The sequence below is a fragment of the Pelodiscus sinensis genome, chromosome 3 (genome assembly GCF_049634645.1).
Source record: "Pelodiscus sinensis isolate JC-2024 chromosome 3, ASM4963464v1, whole genome shotgun sequence".
Classification (NCBI taxonomy): domain Eukaryota; kingdom Metazoa; phylum Chordata; order Testudines; family Trionychidae; genus Pelodiscus; species Pelodiscus sinensis.
This window is the reverse complement of record NC_134713.1, coordinates 58126366-58143368: the sequence shown is the minus strand read 5'-3', so window position 1 is coordinate 58143368 and position 17003 is coordinate 58126366. Positions and strand designations below refer to the sequence as shown.

Sequence of the window (17003 nt, the reverse complement as noted above, 5' to 3'; positions counted from 1 at the left end):
CTGGTATTTTCTAATTAGGTACATTTTATTATAATTAGGTGTATTAGTCTTTAGCTGCCTGGCTGGTAGATGTGCTCACGCTCTCTGAGTGCGTTTACCTGCCAGGCAGTTTGCAGCTACTCCAGGGAGGGTATGTGGGGGGTGGGGGGGAAGAGGGGACAAAATGGAATCCCCGGCCAGACTCACTAGTTTGCCAGGGTCTGCAGAGTTTGCATGTGCCCAGGTCAGTCCCGCTCTCCCCCCTCCCCCTTCTCTCCCGATCTCCCCCGTCCAGCTCTGCTTCCAGCGGCCGGTTCCCACCGCCACCCACCAATCTCCCCTGGTCAGCCCCGCTCCCCCGATGACTCATCCTGCTGCCCCTGTCCAGCCCTGCTTCTGGCAGCTGATTCTCCCGTCGTCCTCCTGATCTCCCCTGGCCAGCTCCCCCTCCCCCTGTGCAGCCCTAGTTCCATTGCCTGCTCTCTCCGATCTCCGCCACTGGACAGCCCCGCTGCCCCCAACCCTGCTTCTGCTGCCTGTCCGCATGCCAGGATCTCCACAGGACAGCCCCACTACCCCCAGTCCTGCTTTCGCCGCCCGCATTTCCACGGGACAGCCCCGCTGCCCCCAGTCCTGCTTTCGCCACCGGCCTGCCCAGATCTCTGCGGGACAGCCCCGCTGCTCCCAGCCCTGCTTTGGCTGCCTGCCCGGATCTCCACCAGGACATCCCCGCTGCCCCCAGCACTGCTTCCTGGCATCCGGTTCCTTCCCCTTCCCCCCTCCTCCCAGCCCATCCCGCTCTGCTCCCTTTCCGGAAGCCATGCTGAGGCCCGGTGTTTTTTTCCTATGGTCCGGTACCGGGCCGCGGCCCATAGTTTGGGAAATGGTGCTCTAAGGGGTTAACTATGTCCCTTATCTAAGCCAGGTGGCAGGTAGCCAATAGAAATATAGGTACGAATTTCAAACTGAAACAAAGGAATTTTTGGTTTTTTTCACTCCTTTCGCCCTGGGTATCTCTCCAGCTATTGAAGGGGACAGGATGTCTCCCTCTAAGAAAATACTCTTTGTAACCTGTAAGTAGGATAAAGTTTAGATAGATCCATTAGGTTTTATTGTTTTATGGTTTGGGAAATGGGATCTGGTCTGTGCATTTAAAAATGGGGTTTGCTCTCCTTTGTAACTAAGTTCCTGGCCCATGGTAAATTTCTCCTCCCATGAGTATATTATTTTGTTACTGTTCCATCTAGTCATTATGCTTGCAACAGGAATATTGTGGCGATGATAAAAGTTTTCTATTTTCTTTTATTAATTTTTGTAACCTGGTTTGTACTTTAGGGGTGAGACTTCCCAAGTAGTCTCTCCCTAGTTGCTTTCTTAATATTTGGGTAGTGGCAACAGTGTTTTATTCCCAAAATGTAGGTTAACATTTTAGGGGGGAAGTTTTATACCAAAGTCTGGTAGGTAAGGTTTTGGGGTACTTTTGCTGGCCCCCACTCCTGCACTTATCATGCCAGAGTGGGGAAGGAGCCATGACACCAGGTGTCTGTGCACTTATTTAAATTCTTAACATTTTAGCTTTCTGCATGATTTTAGCTCTATTACGTATTATTTATTTCTAGAGGGGGTATTAGTTGTCATTGGCTTAGGAGTTTCAGAGCCATACACCAATCTGATTGGCTTTTGTTCCAAAATAAGATGTTTTCTAGTTGGAAGTCAGGCACTAGAGTGCGGGGGCAGTGGCTGGGCACTCTGGGCCTCTTTGAATTGCTGGAAGAGAGCCACTCAGAGTGCTTGGAGGGGGGTGTGAGCTGCAATCTGGGCAGCACTAAGGGCTGACTGCCCTGAGTCCTGCCCCTTCCACCAAAGACCCAACTCCTGGGGCATGGATTACGCTGATGGATGGTTGTCCCTCCTGGCACTCAGCTATATTCTGAGCATAACATATCTAGTATACTGTCATGTCCTGAGATTTTTTTTTTTCTCTCTCAATCTCTTACCTTTTTCATTAATCTAATTTTAACATGTTACTCTAATCCAATTCTGTTTTGGTTCATAAGATACAAAGGAATGCTTAAAGGAGAGTAAAGAACAAGAAGACAACACTTACCTTATCTTATTTAGGTTTGTCCTTTTTTAAAACTACCTTCTATTGCTGGAAGGGACACAATTCTGGCTTCCCACAGTACAGAAGCCTTGGGGGAAAAGCTCTGGGAAGCTCAAAGGCTTGTACCTTCCACCAGCTGAAGTTGGACCAATAAAATATTACCTCACCCATCTTCTCTTTCATATTCTGGGGCTGACATGGCTACAATAACCTTATTCATCTGTTGATGTAACAGCCTTAGTAGTAGATCCCTTCATTCATAAATATTCAGAATAACAAAAAAATCTTAATAGAAATGTAGCAGTGTTAGTCTGGTGTAGCTGAAGCAAAATGCAGGACTATGTAGCACTTTAAAGACTAACAAGATGGTTTATTAGATGAGATTTTGTGGGCCAGACCCACTTCCTCAGATCAAATAGTGGAAGAAAATAGTCACAACCATATATACCAAAGGATACAATTAAAAAAAATGAACACATATGAAAAGGACAAATCACATTTCAGAACAGAAGGGGGATGCGGGGTGGGGGGGGGACGGAGGAAGGAAGGTAAGTGTCTGTGAGTTAATGATATTAGAGGTGGGGAAAGTTAGATGTCTGTGAGCGAATGAGTCTCCTATAGACAACCACCTAACCTCAAGATGATTCTTACCAACAACCACAGGACATACCATACTAATACCAACCCTGGTACCTTCCCTTGCAACAAACCCCATTGCCAGCTTTGTCCACATATTCATTCTGCTGATACCATTATTGGACCTAACCAAGTGAGTTATAAGATCAAGAACACATATTCCTGCACATCCAGAAATATAATCTATGCTATCATGTGCCAAGTGTCCGTCTGCTATGTACATTGGACAAACATCTCAGACACTTCGCCAAAGGATTAATGCCCACAAAACATATCAGACAAGATCATAAAGAAAAAACTATTTCTTGCCATTTCAACCAGAAAGGACATTGTCTCAATGACTTCACCACCTGCGTTCTTCTACAAAGACCTTTTACATCTGCACTTGAAAGGGAATCCTCTGAACTGTCATTCATGTTAAAATTCGACACTCTCCCGGGGGGGGGGGGGGGGGCGGATTGAACAAAGACCCCAACTATCTTACCCATTACCAGGATAGCTTCCCCAATTATCACCTCTAATACCATTAGCTCACAGACATCTAACTTTCCCCACCTCTAATATCATTAACTCAGACACTTACCTACCTTCCTTCCTCTCCCCCCCCCCCCCCTTCTGTTCTGAAATGTGACTTGTCCTTTTCATATGTGTTCATTTTTTTTTAAATTGTATCCTTTGGTATATATGGTTGTGACTATTTTCTTCCACTATTTGATCTGAGGAAGTGGGTCTGGCCCACAAAAACTCATCTAATAAACCATCTTGTTAGTCTTTACATAGTCCTGCATTTTGTTTCAGAAAAATCTTAGACCATAAGGTTAATGGACAAACACGTAACACATCAGTGTGTTTTTATTTTAGGGTAAAGTTGTGAGAAATAACATTTTTTGTCAATTAAAAAAACAAAGAAAATATTGAGCCAGCCTTTACTTAAGCCAAATGACTCTGACATTTAGGATTTGTCGTACGCTTTTTTTCACATCTAGATTTTTGACCTAATGCTAGTTAACAGCATCTTTATCAATCCTAACTAATCTAATAAAATAGAAGACCGACCTGTTAGGCCATATTTTCCAGCTCAAGAGGCTCTGGAGACTTGTGCAAAAGTGCTCACTACAGTCTATTTCCAATTGCTTTGTAACAATACCAGGCCAAGCTATCTCAAATCACTTGTGGCATAGGGACAAGAATTAAGTTTGATATTGCTTTGGAAAACACAAAACAATGTGTCAGTTAAAAGCAGCTCATGTGAAAATGGTAGTAACAAAAGAAATATTGTAAGAGTTAAAATACAAATAATGTAAAGGTTAGTTTTCTGAGACCGCCTATTGGGGGGGGGGGGGGGGGGGAATCTACTACAGCTTGCCTTATACTTTCTGATAGCTAATAATTTAAAAAAGAAAATCTCAGAGGACAAATTCTGTGCTGATTTATCCCCACTACAATCAGAATTCTATAGAGTATAAATCAATGCAGAACTGTGTTTTAATTGAGGCGTCTGTAAATTCCATAAAACTCCACGAACAGGATCTATGCAGCTGCAAAAGGCAGGAAATAACACAGAACATCAGCATATTGGCAGCAAAATTACTGTAGCAAGGGTTGTATGAGCCTAATATTGCCTAGCCAACAAAACGAAGAGTCCTTTCCTTCTGTAGCTTTTGGGCTAAACTTAACAGAAGAAAAAGATACATAAAGGTGATGTGAGCAGGAGGCAGAGTATAAAAGGACAGCAATTCTGCAGAAGAAAGAAGGAAAGAATATTTTTTTCATTTTGTCCTAATGTGTTTAACACAAGCAACTTTTAGGATTCACAGTTCTATAAGTAAAATAGCCATTCCATTTTTTCCTGTCTTTCTGCAATAAGCCTTATTACATTCTAGTCCTGTGAGCTAAGCAAAAAAGATTCCCTAAAATGTGACTAATGAAGCCATCAAACTTTCAAAATGTAAAGAGGTCACTGTGCTAGTCTTCCTGCCTTGTGAAAGTCAGAAAAAAGATTTTTCTTGTTGTTTTGTTACTAGGAAATCATTACATCACTGCACTTATTTTAGAACCTCTCTCATGTCATCAAAAACAAACTAAAATGAGATGTCACAGGTTGAGCTAAATTAGTTTGTAAAAGATGGTGCTCTAAGCAAGCATATGCAAACATTAACATACAACAAAGACATTCAACAAAAAATAAATTAGCCCATGAGGTACAAGTTTGCTAAAGAAAACTGGAGGTTGTTGCTGCTTGCTGCTTTGTTTGTTCAAGCTAGCATTAAGTCTCTTTCTGGAACTTTGCCTTCCATCCTTGATGCTTCTGCCAGTATTAGTACTAACAGATTATAACATTCTCCTACTTCAAGTGCTGAAGGCTTTCTAAGTCCGAAGTCTTAAACTGCTTTGGGCTCTGATCCTCTAAAAATATGCATGTTTTATAGTCATGAGACACCTGCATAAGTGTTTGGAGGATCAGGGCCTTAAATTATGCACCTGTGACTATCAGCCACAACAAGGCTAGTTAAATTCTAATGGCTGCTATTACTCAGAAAGCAGCTGTCAGATTTATTCCTTCTCTTGGCCCAAAAAGGACCATTTCAGGTAAGTACAAACAAAATAAAACCAGAAAATTCTGTAAGATCTCTTTAATAAAGTATACTAATCCTTTTCACCTAAGTAGCTCTCGGTTTTCTCCATTAGCTGAGATGGGTTTCTCTTTAATTTTAAAACATTAAGAGAAGGCTGCAGAGATTTAAAAAGATGACTCATCAACTATATTTTAAACTACATGGATTATATTCTTCCATATACAATGTGAAAAAAAGAACTTTTTTAAAAGAGAAGGGACTTTTTATTCAAAGAATGGCATCAAGAGGCATCACCTTTCAGAACACTTTGTTTTCAGGACTCTCTCTGAACAAATACATAACATAGCAAAAAAGTAAACTCTAGTATGTAACTGAGGAAAAGTTCTCCCCTTGAAGTGTATATTAAACAACAAAATGTTTATAGCCAAACAGCATGCCTGCCTCAGCAGGACCCCCTAAAATCAGAGCATAATCAGTTTAATCTCTGATTTTTCCTCCTGCTGAAAGACAATATTGCCCCCCTGTAGGCAGTTACTCTTTAAATAGCTCATTTCATTTCAAACTACTTTGTCCACTCATTAAACAATAGTAACTAGTGATGCATAGGGATTGCAGAATTATATTTGCTGCTATTGATTTGGTCAATAAGACACATCATCATGTCATGCATTTATCAATAAAAGTAAAACTCCAAGTTTTAGAAACCAGTTTGTTAGACTTGAATCAAAAGTCTAGTCTCACTCAGATGACTTCCTGATTTTGAATTAACATTATGGTCTCCACCCTGCAATGGAATGTAAGCAGATGCTTATCCTTCATGGGGCGACACTAAGGCTACCTCTACACTGCAAAGCTATTTTGATATAGTGGAGTAGCCTGAAATAGCTATCCTGCATCATCAAAACAAGCCCGCTATTTCTGGATTGCTAGTCTGACGTCCCTGTAAACCTCCTTCTGGGAGGAGTAAGGGACATTTTGGAATAATGCTTTATTTTGAAATTGATTAAATAAGCTATTTTGTAATAGCATTGAAATAAGATGCACCCTGAAACATCTTTTTATTATGGTAAAGAATGCTGTTGGTTAAGCTTCAATGAGACACTTACATTTTCTCATTTTTAACATAATGAGCAAGATTATCTTCTAACTTGAACTTTGAATTCAATTAGAAATACCATCATATCAAATTTTGTGATTCCTTTCTGAGAACCTGTTTTTGAAGACATGCCTTAAGCTTATCGGTACACTATAACTTACAGAACATCCTTTCAGCAATCCCTTAATACAAGCAGTGTCCCGTAGAGTCAGGAATGTGGAAGTCTCTTCCTTACATAAAACAGGACTGTGTAGCACTATAAAGACTAACAAGATGGTTTAATAGGTGATGAGCTTTCGTAGGCCAGACCCACTTCCTCACGGAGACTAACATGGCTACATTTCTACCACTATTTTTCTTACATGCTATCCCTTATACTTGGAACTTCCTCATCTTATATGTATAACAATTAACTATTCTCTTAATATTTCCTCAAAACACACTTATTTCCAGAAGTCTTTCAAAATAATTTACCAAGTAGGCAATATTTCTATACATTTCTTTTAAAATATGCATTGCTTTGTTTGATGTACTTGTGTAATTTATGGCTTAATTCTGCCAACTCTCATTAAGTACAACTGAGTTCTGAACGCACAAGACTAGATGCTTAAATTTACCTTGGCCTATCGACCATTTATCTGAGTGGGTTCTTTAAATTAGGTACCTAGAATCCTGATTCTGTCATAAGTTTGTGTCAGTGAAATCCTCCAGGCTGAAGACTAACCTCATATCTTTGTTCTCAAAGCTTTGGCTCCTGTGATGGTGAGAAACTTAGCTTCCATTTTTAAACATGTAAATTTAAAAGCTTAATGTTTCCAGAGAAAAGCTTGCAAGTGTGACTCCTAAAGTCTCAATCCCAAGTTACTTTTATACTATTTTGCTACTTGGGCTCCAATGTCTGAATGTTTACTTTTGTCAAAATGATGCATCAGTGTTCGCAAATTCAGCATCCTAAGGGCTACTACAAAATTTTAGAAACTACAATTAAACCAGCTGGGGGCTAGGGTTTTACGCATATTTGAGTAGGAGTTAGAAGGGGGTGAGGGGCTCCTCAGCAGAAGATTCTCCCGTGACCCCTCACTTTTAAAAGTTCACTCATTTCATATAGCTCAACCACCACCCACCCAATTAGCCGTTCAGGAGGCTGCAGTTTGTTGTAGGGATAAGAGCGGCAGAGCCTTAGATAATTGGCAGCACGGCCCGAGTGCGGCCATTTTATCATGCCGGGGCTAGGGAAATGAGCCACTTTCTCTAGAGGCTGTGGGCTGCAGCCCTGGGGCCGAGGGAAGGCAAGTTGAGGCGAAGGAAAAGGCAGCGGCAGGGTTCCTCGCCCCTACAGCGGGGCGATGTGGGGGGCCCGCAGAGAGAGTTCGGGCCGGGCCCGCTCCCTCCCCCGCCGAGGTGCCAGCAGGCAGCGGCCAGGCCTGGGCTGGGCTGGCACCAGTGGGGGCTGCCGGTGGCGGACACAATAAGGGAGCGAGCCGACGCGCAGCCGCTTCCTCCCGCACGCGGGCCGGAAGGCAGGGAGCGGGGCGGGGAGCGTCGCTCTACCGCTCTGCATTGGGGGCGCCGGGGGAAGGGGCTCGGCGCTGCCGCCGCCGCGTTGCTGTGCGCGAGGCACAGGGCCTGGGCGAGCAAGGCGGCCATGGAGTGAGGGGAGCAGCGGCAGGGGGAAGATGGCCGGTGGCGGCGGCGGCTGCAGGGACAGCCTGTTTCTGGAAGGTGCGTGCGCGGCGGCGTGAGCGGGGAAATGTGGCCCACGGGCGGCTGCTTTCTCCCGGCGGCCAGCAAGGGGCATGGACCGGAGCGGAGGGCGTGTGGGGGGCCTGCTGGTGGGGGAAGGGTGAGTGCGGGGTGGGGGGCAGCACTGGGGGCGAGAGTCTCCAGGGTGGCCCAGGGCGGCTGGGTGAGCGATGGCCGCTTTGCCGAGGCGGTTAGTGGGGGGCTGAGGTGGGTGCGAGGAAGGTTTACGGCCAGGTGAGGCTTGATGCGCCAGAGGGGTCTGGTCTCTGGCGTGCTGCCTCTCGCGGCTCTGAGCCGCGCTCGGGCCCCCGGCCTAGGCTGGGTTCTCCTCTTTTCCAGCACTGTAAAAGGCCTCTCTGAAGAGTTGGGGAAAGGGAGCCTGGTGACCTGATCACAGAAGACTTTTCTTCTGCTGGGGTGTCTCTCTTCTGTTGGGTCACTAGAAAGAGGGAGCTTCAGTGTTACTTGTAAAGCTTCAGGTTTCTGAGACATAGTTTTGGGTTTTGCATCTGCCCAAAGTCTCAGACTCTAATGCAGAAATCCACTAAAACCAATTAATGAGGCTTAGAAATATTTACTGCAAGCCTTCCGAGTACAATTAAATATGATATTCTGTAAATGTAGCCTTGTGAATTATGGCAATTGCACCAGAGTAGGGGCCGCACACTTACCTGCCTTTTTACCATTGTGATAATGAAAAATCATAGACATGAATAGAGTTTTGCAAGTCTGTGAGAATTTTTTTTTCCTTTGGCACAGCATATTTTGCAGCATCTGTAACCTGCTTTATACAGAATTTATCTTCATTTATGGGTTGTTGTAGTATAGAGGTGTGCACAGAGCAGAAATGTTGTCTTTCTCTGTGAATAAACACTCACTTTGAACAATTCATCTGAAATGCTAATATCCTAAAAACCTATTAGTCAACAGTGGCAGAATATTTTTTAGCATATGATGGTGAAATACTAGTACCTGTTCCTTCCCTCACATCCCCTCCCTCCTTTACAAAATCTGATTGTCATGTTCTTTCATATTACTGTAAGAATGACAGGTGTGGAAACAACTATCTGATGATCATGAGTTGTTTTGTGTGTGCTGTGTGGGTGGTGGTATGCCTTTCTTACTGTAAACAAATGACAAACAAAAATAAGTAGCATGTGTAATAGGGATGTTAGTATGTACAGATGCACTTTTGCCTTCGTAGACCCCTTTCTCCATTAAAAAAATATTCAAAATTATTTTTGATATCACTTTAAATACTTCATTTTATTTTTTTTCTGTTTTAGGCAAAATTTAATAGAGTTTCGTGGGCCCTAAAAGTTTCATTTTTTTTCTGATGTGAGAAAAAAATTAAAACATTTTCTTCAACCCATAAAGTTAATTTTTTTTCTTCTGATTTTAAAAGAAATTAAAACACTTTCGTGGGCCCCTAAAAGTATCGTGGTCCATAGGCACTGTGCCTACTGTGCCTAATGGATAAGTCTGCCCTGGTTGTTTACACCCAAACCCTCTGCACCCCTTTTTCTCCTCTTCTCCCAAGTCATGATAAGGATGTAAAAATGCAGTTAATTGACTAGGGGCTCTTGTACATTTCAAAGGAGGAATGCAGAACAACAGTAGAGCCCAGGGCCAGCAGGAAGTCCCATAGGCACCAGCTTGTAGCCTGGAGTCAGCTTTGAAATGCACGAGAGTCCCCAGTGCAGCTCTTGTGCATTTCAAAGCCATGGAGCTTGGGGTCAACGGGGGACTTGCAGTGCTGCTAGGAGTCCGGGGTCAGCTGGGCAGTGGCGCTGCCACTTTGAAGTATCCCTTTCCCCTCCCCCTTTGCCTCCTCTGTTTTATAGATGTGGGCATCCCATACATTTATATAGAGGCAGCAAACAGGGTGGGGGGGGATATCGACTAGGCAAAATACTATCAGATAAGCAAATGCTGATTGGATAGTCAACTAGTCTTTTACATCTTTAGATCACAACTCCCTCCCAGACCCTGCATCTCTCCCCCAGGCCAGAATCCTCTTGCATCCATGACCCCTCAGGGACCATTCACCCCAAACCTCTGCTACAGATCATAAACTTCTCCTTCACCCAAACTCCCTCTCAGACCCCACACTCCCTCCTTCACCCTAGTACTTTATCCCAAGCTCCCTTTTATACCCCACCCATAGTCCCAGATGCTACATGCTCTCCACAGAAGTGAGGCCCTTGATCATTTACCAATTCTTGAGTGACTGCCCATTAAAATTATTGCTCACCACTGGGTAATTCCAAAAGTATAGCTGGCAGAGCTCTGAAAATTGCTTTTCTCTGCTCAGTCCCACATCAGTCTTTTGGGAAACAAATGAGGTAGGAAGCGTGTGTAGGTTTAGTGATTGGTTAGCTGTTAATTCTGGACTTATAATTAAATTGTGATAATAAGATCAAAGATGGACTGTAATTTTTAAAAGTTAATCTGCATAGTTAATAGCCCTGATTGGTTTATAGTAACAAATTGTTCATGCACATTGGGGGAAAAAAATCCCAAATATATGCATAGACTGAGGGGGTCAAAATTACCACTCAAGAAAGATCTGGAAGTTGTTGCAGATAATTCTCTGAGAACATCCACTCAATATGCAGCAGCAGTCAAAAAAGCAAACAATGTGGGGATCATTAAGAAGGGTTACATAATAAGACCGAAAATATCATTCCCTTATATAAATGTATGGGATGCCCACATCTTCAATACAATGGGCAGATATGGTCCCCATCTCAAAAAAAATGTATTGAAATTGGAAAAGATTAAGAAAATGCCCCTCCACCCCCCCCCCCCCCAAAACTAGCGTTATGGAACAGCTTCCATATGAGGCGAGATTATTGACTGGGATATTTCATCTTTGAAAAAAGGTGACTGAGAGGGGATATGATGGAGGTCTATAAAATCATGACTGGTGTGGAGAAAGTGAATAATGAAGTGTTGTTTATTCCTCATAACATGAGAACTAAGGGTCACCAAATGAAATAATAGGAAGCACATTTAAAACAGTCATTCTTCACACAACACATCGTCAACCTGTGGAACTTCTTGTAAGGGGGACTAGATAAGTTCATGTAGGATAGGTCCATCAATGGCTATTAGCCAGTATGGGCAGGGATGGTGTCCTTAGCTTCTGTTTGCCAGAAGTTGGGAATTACAGAAGGGGATGGATCATTGGATGATTACCTGTTGCGTTCATTCCCTCTGGGTCACCTGTCATTGGCCACTGTTGGAAGACGGGATACTGGACTAAATGAATCTTTGATCTGACCCAGTATGGCTGGTCTTGTGTACTTATGAATCAGACTATAAAATAGGTAAAATAAACAGTACATAAGGGGAAAACATTAAATTGTAAGCATGACAGTTTTATAGACTTTATATTTTTGGGGGGGATCTCTTTAAGATGTTTGTTTTTTCTTTCATTTGATGTAATTAAGTTTCAATAAAATCATTTGTTATTGTCTTCACTAATATTCCTCTTTTAAAATTGAAATTATTCCATCAAAAATAGAATAGGTGATGTATTGAAAAACATTCCCTGATCTTTTCTATATGTTACCTGTCTTTTGTGCAATCTTAGAGCTGGAAGGCACCTCGAGAGGTCATCAAGTCCACTACTCCACCCTCATGGCAAGTCCAAACACCATCCTAGATCATCCCTGAGATGTCTATCCAGCCTGCTCTTAAATATCTTCAGTGATGGAGATTCAATAACCTTTCTAGGCAATTTATTACAGTGCTTAATCACCCTAACAATTAGGAAGTTTTTCCTAATGCCCAACCTAAATCTCCTTTGCTGTAATTTAAGCCCTTTGCTTCTTGTCCTATCATCAGAGATTAAGGGAAGATGGTGGTAGTGGGAGTTTTACCTGGGGTCAGAGTAGTGTACAATAGAATGAAAAGGAGGAGAGAGTGAAGGCTTTTATCTACATAGAAGAGTTTGTGCACTCTGTCTTCCCTGCACCCTTGACCTTTACTAAGCAAATGAATAAAGGTTTAGTTTTATTTTAAATAGTCAATTCCATTCAAAATAGGGATGTAATAGTATAATCAATTCAATCATTTAATTGATAAGCAGAAACTTATAGATTAACGCTATCGACTACACATATTCCCACTCCTTCCCTTCCCCCCTGCAAGTAAATTTTTTAACAGACTGGCCAGCAGTCCGGCTCAGTCCTGGCTTGCGACAGGTCTGGGACCTACCCCTGCTGCGGCTCTGCATTTAAAGTGTATTCGGAGCCGGGCAGGCAACCAGCTTAGACTCCCTCCCTGCCCCAGAGAGGGGCTGCTGCCATCCCGCACTACTGCCTCTTTATCAGAGGCAACTGGCAGCCAGTCCGCAAGGGGAGCTGGTTTTTAAACTGGCTCCCCTCATGGACCAGCTCCCACCTTGAGCACAGAGTGGCAGGGGGCTCCTCAGGAGTGAGGCCGGCGCGTACTGGCTCTGCCCGTTGGGGACTATAGAATAGTTGACCAACCAATAAGAATTTATGAGGTTACTCAGCTATTCAATTAACAGATATTTAGCATCCCTAATTCAAAGCACTACTTATGACCTAATGTATTTTCAGTTTAAACTTGGGTAACTGGTGGGATTAAACTGCTTTTTGGATTGATAGAGGAATAGGCTTTTCAAAATCTTAGCAAGGCCTGTGTTTTCTCAGGTTTCAGACACACATGTACACTTCATCCTGTGTCTTTTATACTGTCCTGTTTCATCTGGTTAATGATCTGTCATATGTTCTCCTTGTCCAGAAGTGTTTTGTCCCCTCCTCTTGCCTCCCTCAGCATTACTCTCCCATTTTGAGAACAGGGAGCGTGGCTCTCTTCCAGTTTCATGTGCTTCCTGGTCCTCTGCTCCCATTCACACTCTTTCAAGCCTTAGCCTGCCAGTACATGTCTTTTCATGGACCTCTGTTCCACTGCACTTTCTCTTGATAGCCTATTCAATTTATGCATCCCATGTGTTCTCTGGAATCATTTTGGAAGTGGGTCTATTTCTATTCATAAAGACTACTTTTCATGCACTTAAAAAAAAAGGGGGAAAAATTCAACATCAACAAACCTGAAAGCCACTTCTCAGCAAGAAACAAATTTGTATAATATTTTCAGACTTTCCTCAATTTCTGAGGAAAAATCCTATTCTGTATTACCTCGGTTAGGACAACTGGTTTTATTGCTTATGTGGCACAGAATGCTGGGAGCATGTCCAAACTGTTGGTACTGAATTGTATTCCATGTGGGATTTCTAAAATCAAGTGTTTTTCTAAAGAGAGTGGGCTTGATTTAAATCATCATATAAATCACGATTTAAATCACTAGTCAGGAAGACTCGATTTAATCATGTTTTTTACATAAAAGTGCATTCTTGTTTGTTTATAACCTTAATACATATTCTTCACAACTTAAGAGGTAGATGTTTCATTTTTAGAAGGTATGCGCTATTCTTTTTAAACAGTGATTTATTTTTATTAGTTTCACATCTGTATGAGAAAATGAATGATTGTTTGGTTATTTCATTTACCAAAAGTAATTGAAGCCATTCTCCTCCCAATGACTTCATAAATATCTGCTTAAATATCAATTTAACAAGTTAATCATTAATATTTGGAGGATTTTCCATTCTGTATTAGGAAGAGAAGATGACCAGACATTTAAATGCTTTTATTTAACTAAAAAAAATGTTATTTATGTATTCTGGATTTTTTTATCAACAGCAAACATAATATTTTAACAAAAGAAGCATGTGAGGTTTTTTTAATTTAAACATTCAAGTTTTTTAAAATCCGGTTTTTGTTAAAACTTTTAAATTAAAATAGTTGATTTAATTTTTTTAAAATATTTGTCAGCCACGTCAACATGAAAAACTCAGAATACACTCAGTCGTGTTAACCTTCATTTTCCTGTTGGTTCATAATCTCGAAAAGAAAAACAAGCTTTCCTGCTTTTTTTCAGGTCCCAAACAATTTCTCAATTTGGAATGAATTAATCCAAAGGAATTGTTTGCTCTTAGCTTTGACGCTTATAGTTGGCATTGTGGAAGTATGATTGCTGGATGCCCATTTCATAGCCAACTCCTCTTTTTCAGCAGTTAAGGTATGAGCCTGGTTCCGAGTATTGAGAATATTTGCAAGAAAATGAGCTGGAGACCATCATTCTTAAATGTATTAAAGACAAATACATCCTTAATCCTTGGAGAAATACTTGGCCACTGATAAATATGTTGGGTTTAAAGGCCTGATGATCATACAAAAATGTAATAAGTATAGGTGATCTACACTGGTTCTTGGTGTAATTGCTAAGCCTCAACCTTAGTCTTTGACAGTTGCTTGCAAGACTCTATTTGTGTGTGTTATACATAACTAGAACATTGGTTCTGTCTACACTGGATTGGTAAACTAATTGTATATTGGTGTGATACTGAGTGAATTAATAAATTTTTGTTTGGTTAATTATAATCATCTGTCTTGATTTTAAAAAGACTACTGTTCAAGTTAAAAGTTGACCTGAAGAGAACTTGTTAAATTAATAAGCTAGTAAGTACTCCATGGACTCAATAAAAGGGGTTATTCCATTCTAATAGTGTCTATGACACCTAATTGGCAAATCTAATTTGTTAGATTTAATCTTTAAAATCTGTCACATCAGCAAATATGTAAAATTGACTCCCCATTCATAAAACTCGATTATTTTTCATGGGCTACTGACATTTGTATGGGTTCAGTAAATACTGAAAGAGACACATCTTGATTCTGGTTCAGATTTCCCATTGTTGATACTGCTTAGAAGAGGTGATAGTTCTTTGAAATCTGTAGTGTCTGATCAGTTCTGAAGAAGTAGCAACTACAGTGGCTACTGCTATAACAAACTAGCCACACTCAACTAGCCAAATAGTCACATGTGGCTAGTGTGTTGGACACCGTAGTTTTAAAGAGCTTGGAATTGCTTAGACCAGGGGTGGGCAATAACTGGCCCATAAGCCGAACAGGATTCACTAGGGTTAGTCCCTGACAGGCTTCCAACTTGCTTTGTTTACCTGCACATTCACAGTCATGGCTCCTCACAATTTCCATTGGTTGCAGTTTGCAGTGCCTGGCCATTGACAAGTATAGGTCTTAAAACTTTTGGGATCAAGAACTTTAAAAAATTGTTTTAGAAGGGAATTGCTGCAAAAGAGGTTAGCAGAAGGAGGAATTAAAAACATCCACTCAGACTTTTTTTTCCCTCTTTAAAGCCAACTGTATCTAAGCTTCCAAATCTACTTGAGGGTATGTCCACACTATAATTACAAATCTGCAGCTGGTCTCCGCCAGCTGGCTCAGGCTTACAGGGGTGTTTAATAGTCATGCTTATGGTTGGGCTTGGGCTCTGAAATTTTGGGGGGTGAGAGGTTCCCCGAGCTCAGGCTATAGCCCGAGCCTGAATGTCTAAACTAGTGATGTAAAAAATGGGGAAAATATTAACTGTGTAACTGACAGAAAATTCTATTAAATTGGTAACCGCAGGGCCACTGTAGCTGCTGCTGGGGATGGTGCTGCTGGCACTCTTGCGGCTGCTGGGCTGTACTCGTGGTCCGGTGGGGCTGCCAGAGCAGGTGTTTCTGGTTCCCGGCCCCACAGAGCTGACAGTGTTGCCAGTTTCACGGGGCTGCTGGCAGTGAGTTTAACCAGTGCTGACAAGTGTAAGCTGATTGGTTGAACTCGTACATCCCTAGTCTAAACCACAATTAAACAGCCCTTAGCCCAACATAGCTGGCATGGCCCAACTGAGAGGTTTTTAAATGCAGTGTGGACTAGGGATTAAGTGACTAGTTTACATGTAATAGTGTAGTCGGTTAATAAGCAAAAGTTTATAGATTAATGCTATAGCCTACAGGCATCTGTTCTCTCTTCCCCCCCCCCCCCCCCCCCCCGTAAACTTTTTAGCAGGCTGGCCAGCAGCCTGGTCAGTGCTTGCTTGCAATGGGTCCGGGACCTACCCCTGCTGCAGCTCTGCATTTAAAGTGTATTAGGAGCCAGGCAGGCAGACAGCTCAGCCTGGTTCTGACTAGCACCGGATCTGGGAGCTCAGACACCCTCCCCCCCCCCCCCCCCGAGACAAGGGCTGCTGCCCCCCTTCGCTGCTGCCTCTTTATCAGATACAACAGCACAGGGTGACAGCTGGTCTACGAGGGGACTTGGTTTTTAAATTGGCTCCCCTTGCAGACCAGCTTCTGCTTGGCATTCCACACTGCTGCCTCTGATACACAGGCAACAGCACAGAGTGGCAGGGGGCTCCTTGGGAGTGAGGCGCACTGGCTGCCAGTCCTGCCCCCCAGGGACTATGAAATAGTTGACTAAAGGATAAGAATTCATGAAGTTACGCAACTATTCAATTAACTGATATTTAACATCCTTATCAGGTAGTCAAGTCACTACTCAATTACTTGCTACCCCCAAACTTGCTATCTCTGTATCAGAGGCAGCAAGGAGGGAGCAGGAGAGGCAGAGGCACAGCAGGGGAAATGGCACAAGTGGGGACTTATGTAGTCACCCTGCGTCCGAATACTGCACCTCTGCCTCTTAAAATGTATTGAAAGCCCAGTGGGTGGCTCTTACTACATTTACAGGGCAGAGGTGCAGGATAGTGAGTGCCCACCGTTACTGACTAATAGAGTAGTCGATGGAAATTTCATTGACTACTTGATTTAGCTGATTGATTGAAATTTAACATCCTTAGTGTAGACTTACTCTTAGTGATTGCAGCTGAGCTAATAGCCATTAATGCCTCTAGGATACTCTAAAGACTGACTTCTAACTTTTTGAGTAATAGTAACTATCTCAACATTTATTTGTATTTTTATGTGATT

General features: G+C 42.4%; 1 protein-coding gene across 9 annotated transcripts in view; it reads left to right on the top strand.

Moving 5' to 3' along the window:
* SENP6 (SUMO specific peptidase 6) overlaps positions 1 to 17003 on the top strand; it is a 178040-nt gene that overhangs the window by 12780 nt on the left and 148257 nt on the right. For 3 of the 9 annotated variants that reach the window (XM_006131959.4, XM_006131960.4, XM_006131957.4), the window contains exon 1: positions 7578 to 8113. The exons of 1 other annotated variant lie outside the window; for it this stretch is intronic. Coding sequence is in view for 3 of the 8 variants with exons in the window: in XM_006131960.4 (XP_006132022.1) it covers positions 8068 to 8113 (46 nt within the window). In the remaining 5 variants the exon portion in view is untranslated. Of the gene's footprint in view, positions 1 to 7577; positions 8114 to 14110; positions 14252 to 17003 lie in introns of those variants that run through there. 5 more of the 9 variants (XM_025189130.2, XM_075923801.1, XM_075923802.1 and 2 more) reach the window with 5 other exon arrangements.